Source organism: Mustelus asterias, chromosome 6 (genome assembly GCF_964213995.1).
Source record: "Mustelus asterias chromosome 6, sMusAst1.hap1.1, whole genome shotgun sequence".
In the NCBI taxonomy this organism is placed as follows: Eukaryota; Metazoa; Chordata; class Chondrichthyes; order Carcharhiniformes; family Triakidae; genus Mustelus; species Mustelus asterias.
In genome coordinates this window covers 53,815,767-53,828,399 of record NC_135806.1, presented here as the reverse complement: position 1 = coordinate 53,828,399, position 12,633 = coordinate 53,815,767, and the positions used below count along the sequence as shown (strand labels likewise).

At 43.0% G+C, this 12,633-nt stretch overlaps 1 protein-coding gene across 12 annotated transcripts in view; it reads right to left on the bottom strand.

The window, feature by feature from the left end:
* cbwd (COBW domain containing) overlaps positions 1-12,633 on the bottom strand; it is a 65,094-nt gene that overhangs the window by 38,439 nt on the left and 14,022 nt on the right. For all 12 annotated transcript variants that reach the window (XM_078214332.1, XM_078214339.1, XM_078214341.1 and 9 more), the window contains 2 exons: positions 9,015-9,106; positions 112-171 (listed from right to left, as the gene is read on the bottom strand). In XM_078214332.1, coding sequence (XP_078070458.1) covers positions 112-171; positions 9,015-9,106 — 152 coding nt within the window. The remainder of the gene's footprint in view (positions 1-111; positions 172-9,014; positions 9,107-12,633) is intronic.

Genomic DNA, 12,633 nt, shown 5'->3' with positions numbered 1-12,633 from the left:
TTACACAGAGGTTCAGCTTCTAAGTTATCGAAACATTTTTGCAGACTTCACTAATCATGTTAAAATTTATAATTTACAACAAATTAATACAAAAATCACTTAAAATCCTACCATCAAGATAAACATCGCTCCCTAATTCTGCATCAACCCAAAACATGGTAGAAACAGCACCTGTCAGAAGAAAAGAATCAAATTACGACAGAACATTACTTTTTAAATGATAAACATGCAATTGCACTGTAACAAGGTGATTTTACCTTGCTCAGTGATTATTTTGCTTTGCATCTCATCTCATTTTGAACATTATTTTTTTTCCATTTCTGTTCATGCCTCAACCAATGCGGTTCAGAGGAACGCAGTGTGGGAAAGTGTTTTGGTTCATCCATTTTCTCTTTTCACCCCCGCTCATCCTTTTTCACATTCGGGGTCATTTTACCCCATGCTCTGCTGTCAGACAGATGACCTGATCAATACTTTTACTGGCTTCCCTGCCAAAAAGTTGACTTCACTTTCCAACATTGGAATCCTCCCACAATGAAAACACAGTCCTATAAAGGTGATAACTATAGTATACAGAGGGACGTTTATTTTTTTGGGTGGAAGGGAAAACGTTAAAAAACTACATGAACGAGTCGGTGTCGCTGCTTCACCCAATGGTTTGACATGCATCATTAACGAGCTAGATGGATAAATGAGTTATGCATGTTTCCCATCGATGTTATCAGGAGTGTTATATAAACCATGGAATCCTACCATTTATCTTGCGAGACCCACATCTTGACTGATTCTTTAAGCACTTAAGTTAACATAAAACTTGTGACAAAACAATGACACACTTTGCAGAAACTTACCGGGACGGAAATGCTTCACATATCACAATACAAGGTCTATGCCTTGATGTGGCTGGTAAGAGAGATTAAGGGGGGGGTGGGGGGGGGGTTTCCCATCCCACCCGCCATGGGCATCATAGCAGGCGGGGCACAGACCATGCAAAGGTCTGTTGATCTCGGGCGGGATTTTCCGGTTTTGGGGCGAGTGTGGCCGGAAAATCCCACCCTAAGGGTGTCATTAAATTGGAGATACATATTGCTAACAGGCCCAGGTTCCACTGATAACACCCACAATGCTGCCCGCTGATGACAAAGGAACTATGTGCATGTGTGGAAGCGAGCACATGGAGAATTCTGTTCACCAGTTAGATTTTAGTGTTGGCCGGATTGTAACATATGTTCTCTTGTTTACACTGAAGCGCTGAAAGATTAGTATGAAAAGTCCCATGGGCCATCCGGGCATCTATTCGAAAATCATGATTTGTTGCCAAGCTGAAGTTAAACTGCAGCTGGTGCAAAAACCAACACAAAATTAGTCCTAAGCTTCAATGCCTTCATGAGGTTCTGATCTCCTGCCAACTTCCAGTCATACAACCAGTTTTGCATGGATATACGTCGGAGACCACTTTATAATCATTGTTAGGGTTAAGTGAATATGTGCACTATACTTTTCATTGGACCATTTGAATTTTTCTTCTATTTCACCCAGAAAGTATTCTATTTTTTTTGCTTGTGTCAGTAGGGGCAAATCTCATAAGTGAGCCTGAAAACTCACTTCGGGAGGTGGTGGGGGAATGGTATTGTTACCGAACTAATTACATTAACAGTTAACACTAGGGACCTGGGTTAGAATCCCACCGTAGTGGATGGTGAAACTTGAGTTCAATAAAAATCTGCAATTAAATATGTAACGATAAGTATTGATAATGGTCATAAAAACCCATCTGGTTCACCAATATCCTTTAGGGAAAAAGATCTGCCATCCTTACCTGGTCTGGCCTATATGTGACTCCAGATCCACAGCAATGTGGTTGACTCTTAAATGCCCTCTGAAATGGCCTAGCAGGCCACTCAGTTGTATCGAACCATTAGAGTTTAAAAGGATTGAAACCGGACAGACCACCCAGCATCGACCTAAGCACCGGAAATGACAACAGCAAACTCAGTCCTGTCAATGTTGCAAAGTCCTCCTTACTAACATTTGAGGACCAGTGCAAAACCTGGGAGAGCTGTCTCACAGACTAGTCAAGCATTATCATTCTCACAGAATCATACATTACAGATAATGTCCATTATCATCTCTGGCTATGTCTTGTTTCTTGGCAGGACAAACCCAGCAGAGGTGGCAGCACAGTGTTGTACAATCAGGAGTCCTCAAACTCGACTCTGGGCCCCATGACATCTAATGCCACTTGGAAGAAGCACAGAGGGACACAGAATGTATTATTGGTAGGAGACTTCAATGTCCTAAAGGACACAGCTGCTAGCCTAGACCTGCGACAGGTGGTTAGGGAACTGTTAAAGAAGAAAAACATATTTGACCTCATTCTCACCAATCTGCTCGCCACTGATGCATCTGTCTATGACAGTATTGTAGAGGTGACCACTGCACAGTGCATGTGGAGACAGTGTGCCGTCTTTACATTGAGGATATCCTGCATCATTTTGTGTGGCACTACCGCCGTGCGAAATGGGGCAAATTTCAAAAAGATCTAGCAACTCAAGACTGGACAATCATGAGGCACTGCGGGCGATCAGCAGCAGCAGAATTGTACTACCACAATCTGCAACCTCATGGCCTGTATCTCCCACTCTACCATTACCACCAAGCCAGGGGATCAACTCTGGTTCAATGAAGGTTATGAAGAGCCAGAAGCAGCACCAGGCATTCATAAAAATGAGGAGTTAACTTGGTGACGCCAGAAAACTACCTGTATGCCAAACAGCATTACTAGCAAGTGACTGACAGGTAGGCGATTCCACAACCAATAGATCAGATCTAAGCTTTACAGTCCTGCCACATCCAGTCGTGAATGGTGGTGGACAATTAAACAATTCACTGGAGGCCAAAAATATCCCTATCCTCAATGATGGGGAAGCCCAGCACATCAGTGCAAAAGATAAGCCTGAAGCATTTGCAACAATCTTGTCAGATGTGCTAAGTGGATGGTCCATCTCGGTCTCCAGCATCACAGTTGCCTGTCTTCCAACCAATTTGACTTACTCCATGTGATATCAAGAAATTGCCAAAGGATACCTCAAAGGCTATAGGTCATAGAATCACAGAATCCCTACAGTCCAGAAAGAGGCCATTTGGCCCATCAAAACTGAAAGAGCATCTTAACAAGGCCCTATCCCCATAACCCCATGTATTTACCCACCTAATCTCACTAGCCTACACATCTTTGGAATTATAGCATGGCCAATCCACCAAACCTGCACATCGTTGGACTGTGAAAGGAAACCAGAGCACCCAGCATGCAAACATAGGGAGAACGTGCAAACGGCACAGACAGGGACCCAAAATTGGAATCGACCACGTGTCCCTGGCATTGTAAGGCAGCAGTGCTAACCACTGTGCCACCTTGCTGCCCAATATGACAATATTCTGACAATAATACTGAAGACTTGTGCTCCAGAACTTGCCGTGCCGCTAGCCAAGTTGTTCCAATACAGCCAACATTGTGGAAAATTGCCACGGTATGTCCTGTACCAAAAAGCAGGACAAATCCAACCTGGCCAATTACCACCCTATCAGTGTACTCCTGAGCATCAGTAAAGTGACGGAAGGGGTCATCAACAGTGCTATCAAGTGGCACTTGCTTAGCAATGATCTGCTCACTACCAGTCAATTTGGTTCCATGGGCCACTCAGTTTATTATAACCTTGGTTCAAAAATGGGACAAAAGAACTGAACTCCAGAAGTGAGGCGAGATTGCTGCCCTTGACATCAAGGCAGCATTTGACCAAGGAGCCCTAGCAGATCTGGAGTCAATGGGAATCGGGGGATGGGGGGGATGGGTCGGAAACTTCCACTTGTTGGAGTGATACCTGGCACAAAGGAAGATAGTTGCACTGGTTAGAGGTCAAACATCTCAGTTTCAGGACATCACTGCAGGAGTATTGTCCTAGGCCCAACCATCTTCAGCTGCTTCATAATTACCTTCCTTCCATCATAATAGGGGATATTAGCAGGTGAATGCATAATGTTCAGTACAATTTGCAACTCCTCAGATACTGCATTAGTCCATGTCCAAATGCAGCTGGACAATATCCAGGCTCAGGCTGACAAGTGGTCAGTAACATTCGCACCACACAAATACCAGGCAACGACTATCTCCGTTAAAAGGGAATCTAACCATCACCCCCTGACATTCAATGGCAAAAGCATTGATGAATCTTCCATTATCAACATCCTGGGAGTTACCATTGACCAGATATTGAACCCTATATAAATCCTATGGCTGCAAGAGCAGGTGAGGGGCTAGCAATCCTGTGATGAGTAATTCATCTCCTAACTCTCAAAATCCTGTTCACTATCTACAAGGCACAAGTCAGGAATGTGACACAATACTCTCCACTTCCTTGGATGAGTGCAGCTCCAACAACACACCAAACTTGACACCATCCAGGGCAAAGCTGCCCGCTTCATTATTTGCAGATGGGATACCAATCACACCCTCCAGCACTGACAAACCATGGCAGCTGTGTGCATCATCTACATACATGATGCACTGCAGGAACTCACCAAGGCAGTTTCGGCAATAGCTTCGAAGCCCACTGCCACAACAATCTAGAAAGACAAGGGCAGCTTGCATGGGAACACCACCACCTCAAAATTCCCCTCCCAAACTATATATTTCCAAGTTAGGATGATGTATCACTGTTCCTTCAGTGTCACAAAATATCAAAATCTTGGAACTCCCTCCTTCACAGGACTGTGAATGTACCTACACAACATGGACTGCAATGGTTCAAGAAGGTAGCTCACCTTTCAAGGGCAATTAGGGATGGGTAATTAATGCTAGCCTAGCCAGTGACGCCCACATCCCACAATAAAAAAACCCACAAAGCCAACAACACAAAAAATCCAGTAAAGTGATGCAGTAAAGTTGAACAAATCATCCTTCTAACTGTAATTTATTCATTGGAAGTGACTCAAGTACTCTCACATTCCGCTAACATTTGAATAACAAGAGATGGATCATAGACACCAAGAATAGGGTTTGTTGAAGCTGTTCTAACAAACCTTTGATTTGCAGCTCCTTGGACAAAAACTGAAGCATGAAATCCTTGCTAGTTCTTGTAGCATTGCAAAACCTAAACCAGCATCCATACTCAAAAAATCTGCATGTGCAATTTAGTCTACACTCAGAGCCTTCACTGTCATTGATACAGGGGTTTACTGAATATTTCTCGCCTGGACATGGGGTGTCAATTAACCTTTACCCCCAGAGATCCTATTAGAACCACATTTACTGGAGTTCAGGGCAGACAATTAGATGAAGATATAATGGCACTTGTCTGGCTTTTGTACTCTGCTGGCCGAACATTAGGAATGACAATATAAAACCTACATCATTCTGCCATGTGAGTTGATGATTGAATAAACAATTGGACTGGATTGCATTCATCACAAATGTACCACCATTAATTCTTAGCGATTTTAAACAAAACAAACCAAAGAAATGCAAATATTCTTCACCAGTTGAACAGATGCTTCAAGAATTCATAACATTTTGTCTTTGCACACAGCCCACAAATTATCACCTCTACTGTTTTCACTGAAACATCTGCTCAATGCCGGAGCTGACAGGGTCTCTTTAACACTCAACACTCCCCTAACTCTTCATCCCCATAAGATGGATGCTCTATCAAGCAATCCAGATAAGAGCTAATGAAACAGATCAGCATTTTATTTAACAGGTTTTGAAATATCAGCCACCTTTAGCTGGCACGGTGGCACAGTGGTTAGCACTGCTGCCTCACAGTGCCAGAGACCTGGGTTCGATTCCCAGCTTGGGTCGCTATCTGTGCGGAGTCTGAACATTCTCCCCGTGTCTGCGTGGGTTTCTCCGGGTGCTCCATTTCCTCCCACAGTCCAAAGATGTGCAGGTTAGGTTGATTGGCCATGCTAAATTGACCCTTCAGTGTCAGGGGGATTAGCGGGGTAAATACATGGGGTTATGGCGATAGGGTGGGATTGTTGTCGGTGCAGGCTCGATGGGCTGAACAGCCTTCTTCTGCACTGTAGGGATTCTATGATTTAGGACTATAATACAGCAGTCAGATGGACTCAAACCAAACGTTGACTCTACAGAAACGGGAAATACAAATAAATTCTGCAGCTAGTCAACAATGTGCAGCGTTCCCTATATTTACTATCAGCAATTTCATTAAACATTCATTTTAATAGCTCTTTCTAAACTAACAGGTGATGTGTTTCATACTGATTGTTTGAAAAGTCTAATTTTTATGTCAGTGTTGGAACTGATGAAGGAATAACTAGGATTAAGAGGTTAAGGTTGGGCCAATGATTTGTTCCCATCAAAGACCTTGACAATAATTGAAGGATTCAAGGACAACGTACATTTGCAAAAGCATAATCGGCAAGTCCATGTCCCCACAATTAAAATGAGTAAATGGTACAATGTATAAGCAAAGCTGTAAAACCCAGTGCTATGACATGCAGTGGGGATAAAAAGTGAAGACCATAAAATGCGTTAGATTATAAAATTAAATTGACAATATGAAGACACCGCTTTAAAAAGAAATTTGACATTAGAAATCACAATTTTCTGACATGTCCTAAGGTGACAGCTGTTGGTAAACCACAAAGTATAAATGAAAAGTATTTTTATTTTTCGAAGAATAATGACATGTCTGTCTGACAATATGAAATACTTGAGGGAAATACAAACACTGATAACCGAACTCATTTTGTTAATGTCCAAACCTTTCTGCCTGAACTGACAAGATACTGACCTGGCATATCATTCCCTGTTGGCAGCAAAGGATCTGTCAGTTCTTTACAATGCTTGCTCATCCGAGATACAACATGGCCCAAAAACTCTAATGACTGCCTGATCTGTATTGATTTTTCCTCCCGAGCTTAATAGTTTTCCTATTTTGTGAAATGGAATTTGCAAGCTATGGGATCCAAATCAATGAGCTTTATTTTAAGGGAAGTTAACATAGCATGGCAATTACTCAACGAATTTCCTCTTGCCTGGTCCTCTATGAGGAATAACCAAGATCGCAATAAAATCTCAAAATAAGTCTCTTGATTTAAATGGGTGTGACCCAAAAAAAAATGAGATTGATAATTATTGATAATGGGCCACTGATGTTAAATATCGCAGTCCCACTGGAAAGCATTTCTTTTACACAACTTGCGAATGAGGGAATAAATTAAGTAATCATGGTTACAACAGGAGATATGATAAATCAGCCACTGTCTTCCAAGATTCTTATTTTAATGTGCTATTACCTGGATCAGCCAAGGCCAGGCCCTTATTTACTAGAATCAATTTCCACCCTTCCTCTAATAAGGAACTTTAAAAATAGCTGCCTCGAGTGATCCCATAGGTTTATAAATGAGACTCTCCTAATTTTTACTCCCTCTCCCAGAGTGAAAGGTGCAAACTCAAGTTTGTAGCTATTACTGTGGTTGGTTGAATTGTAGCCATGATGTGGAGATGCCGGCGTTGGACTGGGGTGGGCACAGTAAGAAGTCTCACAACACCAGGTTAAAGTCCAACAGGTTTATTTGGAATCATGAGCTTTCGGAGCACTGCTCCTTCCTCAGGTGAGTGCTACTCCTTCCTCAGGTGAGGAAGGAGCAGTGCTCCGAAAGCTCGTGATTCCAAATAAACCTGTTGGACTTTAACCTGGTGTTGTGAGACTACTTACAGTGGAGTCGTAGGTTGCAACATAAAGTTAGACAGATTTAGAATTTCAAACCAAAGAAGAACGTACAGGGTAGGACTCTGAAGAGTGCAGTTGAACAGAGGGATCTGGGAATACAGGTACAGAATTCCCTAAAAGTGACGTCACAGGTGGATAGGGTCGTAAAGAGTGCCTTTGGTACATTGGCCTTTATAAATCGGAGTATCGAGTATAAAAGTTGGAGTGTTATGGTAAGGTTATATAAGGCATTAGTGAGGCCGAATTTGGAGTATTGTGTACAGTTTTGGTCACCTAGTTACAGGAAGGATGTAAATAAGGTTGAAAGAGTGCAGAGAAGGTTCACAAGGATGTTGCCGGGACTTGAGAAGCTGAGTTACAGAGAGAGATTGAATAGGTTGGGACTTTATTCCCTGGAGCGTAGAAGATTGAGGGGAGATTTGATAGAGGTGTATAAGATTTTGATGGGTATAGATAGAGTGAATGCAAGCAGGCTTTTTCCGCTGAGGCTAGGGGAGAAAAAAGCCAGAGGGCATGGGTTAAGGGTGAAAGGAGAAAAGTTTAAAGGGAATATTAGGGGGGGGCTTCTTCACGCAGAGAGTGGTGGGAGTGTGGAATGAGCTGCCAGATAAAGTGGTAAATGCGGGGTCACTTTTAACATTTAAGAAAAACTTGGACGGGTTCATGGATGAGAGGGGTGTGGAGGGATATGGTCCAAGTGCAGGTCAGTGGGACTAGGCAAAAAATGGTTTCGGCACAGACAAGAAGGGCCTAAAGGCCTGTTTCTGATTTTCTATGGTTCTATGGTTCAAAGCTTGGTCTGCTCTGTTCCTGTGGGGTTTTGACAAGATAAAATTGGCACTATTAAAAAGATTCAGAAAATTTGCATTTAGCACGGCACAAGCAGCGTGTTGCACTAAAGTTGATTTTCTTAGTATTTTTCAGTACTCAAGATGATTTTGCAACAGCATAACTGCTAAAGTCATATTTTCCAATCGGATGTTTTACATTCATCATATTCCTGAAGCCTATATTTATGACAAGATTGTGCAGTCATTTTCTGCTGCTCGTCCTCTTGAATGGATGTGAACAAAAAATAAAATGATATTGATAATTATTGATAATGGGCCATTGACGTTAAATATCGCAGTCCCACTGGAAAGCATTTCTTTTACTCAACTTGTGAATGAGGGAATAAATTAAGTAACCATGGTTTCAACAGGAGATACGATAAATCAGCCACTGTCTTCCAAAATTCTTTTTTTAATGTGCTATTACCTGGATCAGCCAATCCAGTAGTTTCCAGTAGAATATAGTCAAATTTGCCTTTTTTTTGCATGAGGTTTTCAATGGCTTTCAACCCATTGTCTCTGTGTGAAATAATATTTTAAAAATTAGCGACCATGTCTGATCAAGATTCTTCAAAGACTTGCAAATTTAGAAGAGGCAGAACTGAATTATTTCACATTAATATTTAGTAATAAAACTGCAAAAAACATACCTCGGATACTAAAACATAGCTCGGAAACTAAAACACCACGACGGAATGTTGCTTTGCATTTCAAGAGGTTTACACGAAACCTCCGCCCCAATTTTAACTGTCCCCACCTGATGAAAATTGGCCGAGTGGGTCTTTAAATTAGCGTGAGTCAGTTGCCCCGGTTGATTCTGCATGCCTCCCCATCGGAAGGAGAACACACACAGGAACGAAGCAGGGTCCAGTTTTAAATACGCAGATCAGATCTGACGATTCCAGGTCGGACACTATCCGACAATATTGCAGTGAGATGCCACTGGCCTCTATGTTCCCAACCCAGCTGTGTTTATCGGCCCATTACGTGCTTCCCCCACATCATCCCAAACTCCCCGTGAACATTATGGAAGGCTGCAGCACAGGAAGCGGCTATGCAGGTCATCCTGCCTCTGTCAGTAGAGCTATCCATTTAGTTCCACACAGTTTCTCCTTACTTATTCTAAAACCCTTCATCATTTTGAACACCTCTATCAATTATCCTGTTAACATTCTCTGCTCCAAGAAGAACTATCTCATTTCTCCAATCTCGCCACATTAATAAGGTGCCTCATTTATAGTAACGTTCTCTTTTTGCCACCTCGCTAAAATCTTGACATCCTTCCTGAAGTGTGCTGCCCAGAATTCCAGCTGAGGGCTAGCTAGCATTTGATAAAGATTTTATTTTGGTTATTCATGGGATGTGAGCATCGCTGGTGTTCCTGTGTTTTTGTATTTTTGTGACAGCATTTATTGCCCACTCCCAAATGTCCTTGAAAAGGTAGAGGTGAGCTGCCTTCTTCACCGACCTTGTGGTCGGTGCAGACTCGATGGGCCGAATGGCCTCCTTCTGCACTGTAGGGTTTCTATGATTTCTATGATTTCTATGAACTGCTGCGGTCTGTGTGATGTAGGTGCACCATGACGCTGATAGGAAGAGAGAGAACTCCAGGAGTTTGATCCAGCAGCAATGAGTTCCCAAACGAGCTCAGGACAGTTTGTGAATTGGAGGGGAACTTGTGGAGATGATGGTGTTCCAGAACGCCTGCTGTCTTTGTTCTTGTGGGCATCAGAGGTCGCAGGTTTGGAATAGAAGCTGCATATTTATGGTGCTGGATGGGATGCAATGCAAGCACACCTTGTCCTGGATGACACTGAGCTTCTTAAATTTTTTTTTTCATTCATGGGGTATGGGTTTCGCTGGCTGGCCAACATTTATTGCCCATCCCTAGTTGCCCTTGGAGGGCAGCTAAGAGTTAACCACATTGCTGTGACTCTACAATCACATGGAGGCCAGGCCAGGTAAGAACGGCAGATTTCCTTCCCTAAAGGACATTAGTACTTTAGTGAACCAGATGGGTTTTTCCAACAATCGACAATGTTTTATTGGTCATCAGTAGATCCTTAATTCCAGATATTTTTTATTGAACTCAAGTTCCACCATCTGCCGTGGCAGGATTGAAACACGGGTCCCCTGAACATTAGCTGAGTTGCTGGATTAATAGTCTAGCAATAATACCATTAGGCCATCGCCTCTCCTGATGAGTGCTAAGGAGCTGCACTCATCGACACAAGTAGAGAGTATTCTATCACACTTCTGATTATAGAAAGTCTTTGGGGAGTCAGGAGGTGAGTTGCTCACCACAGAAAAGCCTGTCTGTGACCTGCTTAAAGTCACAATATTTATATGACTCATACAGTTAAGTTTGAGGTCAATGGTGATGCCCTGAATGCTGATGATAGAGGAAAACTCAGTTTAAAGATATAAGAGGAATCCTTGAAAAGCAAGGAGCTTCAACACCATGGCTAAAAAGTATCCTGTGATGAATGTTTCTATCCTTGTGGCTCAAGGGATCAAGGGGTGTGGAGGGAAAGCGGGAGTGGTAAGTGCATAATCAGCCATGATCATATTGAATGGTGCTGCAGTCTCGAAGAACCGAATGGCCTACCCCTGCACCTATTTTCTATGTTTCTATGAAGTGGAAAGTCTCAGGCGTCTCAAACTTTTTCTTCAAACAATGGCATTATGCTTTTTGGATCTGGTAGTCAATGAACCTGACAAGCCGGTGGTTAAAATGAAAAGAGCAATTGACATAGAAGTAATCTATCACATTAATACATCAGCATTCTCTGATGAAGATCAGAAAGACCCTTTGAGACTCTGGACTAAGTTGGAAGATCCACTCCAAGTGGAATAGTACAGCACGGTAGCACAGTGGTTAGCACTCCTGCCTCACAGCACCAGGGACCCGGGTTCAATTCCCAGCTTGGGTCACTGTCTGTGCAGAGTCTGCATGTTTCCCTGTGTCTGCGTGGGTTTCCTCTATACGCTCTGGTTTCCTCCCACAGTCTGGAAGACGTGCTGGTTAGGTGCATTAGCCATGCTAAATTCTCCCTCAGTGTTCCTGAACAGGCGCTGGAGCGTGGCAACTAGGGGATTTTCACAGTACCTTCATTGCAGTGTTAATGTAAGCCGACTTGTGACACTGTTAATAAATAATGTGCATTTCAGGTTCCACTAACTACAGTTAACACCACTCAGGCAACAGACCAGAGCATCGATTAACCAATTTATAAGGCAGAGTTGTAAGAAAGAATCACGGACTTTGTTATTGCGTCAACCTCAATTGAAGGGTTCCAGAAAAGCTTGTTGGAGAGCAAAAGAAGTACACAACATCAACACCCTACTCAAGAATGGTGGGAAATAGGAAACCGTGGTTGTAGATTGGCAACGACTATTGGTGAAGTAGCCAAAGTGCAAAGACACGGCAAAACATGTGGAAATGCAATTTTAAACACCAGCCACAGAACTGTCCCGTGTTTCGAGACCACTGCAACACGGGCAGTCTGAAGGAACATTCTGCACTGTCATGCCCAAAGTCTGGCAATGAAGGTGGGGACCAAGCAAGCTATGGTCAAGCAGAAGCCGATGCTGCAAGGTGGCAGCAACAAGGAGGAGCATGTCAACAGTCAGTCTAAGCACAGGTATATACATGAAAGTGAGCAACAAACTGGATCACGCAGAAGATAGATGCCAAGAAATAAGTTTTTGAGTTCAAAAGTGAACAGGCCTTCCACACCATAACAGTAACACAGCGCATAGATGTGATCACTCAGTTGGAAGCTTATACCACAATTGAAACAGAATTCCCAGGATCCAGGGGAAAGGCAGACTGGCACCTGCTTATCTTGTGTACTGTGCCATGCCTCCATTAGTGAAATGTTAAATATCGATATCGGTGTTGCAGACTAGGCCAGCAATTGTTACCCATCCCAAACCGCACTAAAGAGGGTGGTGGCGAGCTGCCTTCTTGAACCGCTGCAATCCTGTGGTGTAGGTACACCCAGAGTGCTGTTAGGGAGGGAGTTCCAGGACTTTGACACAGC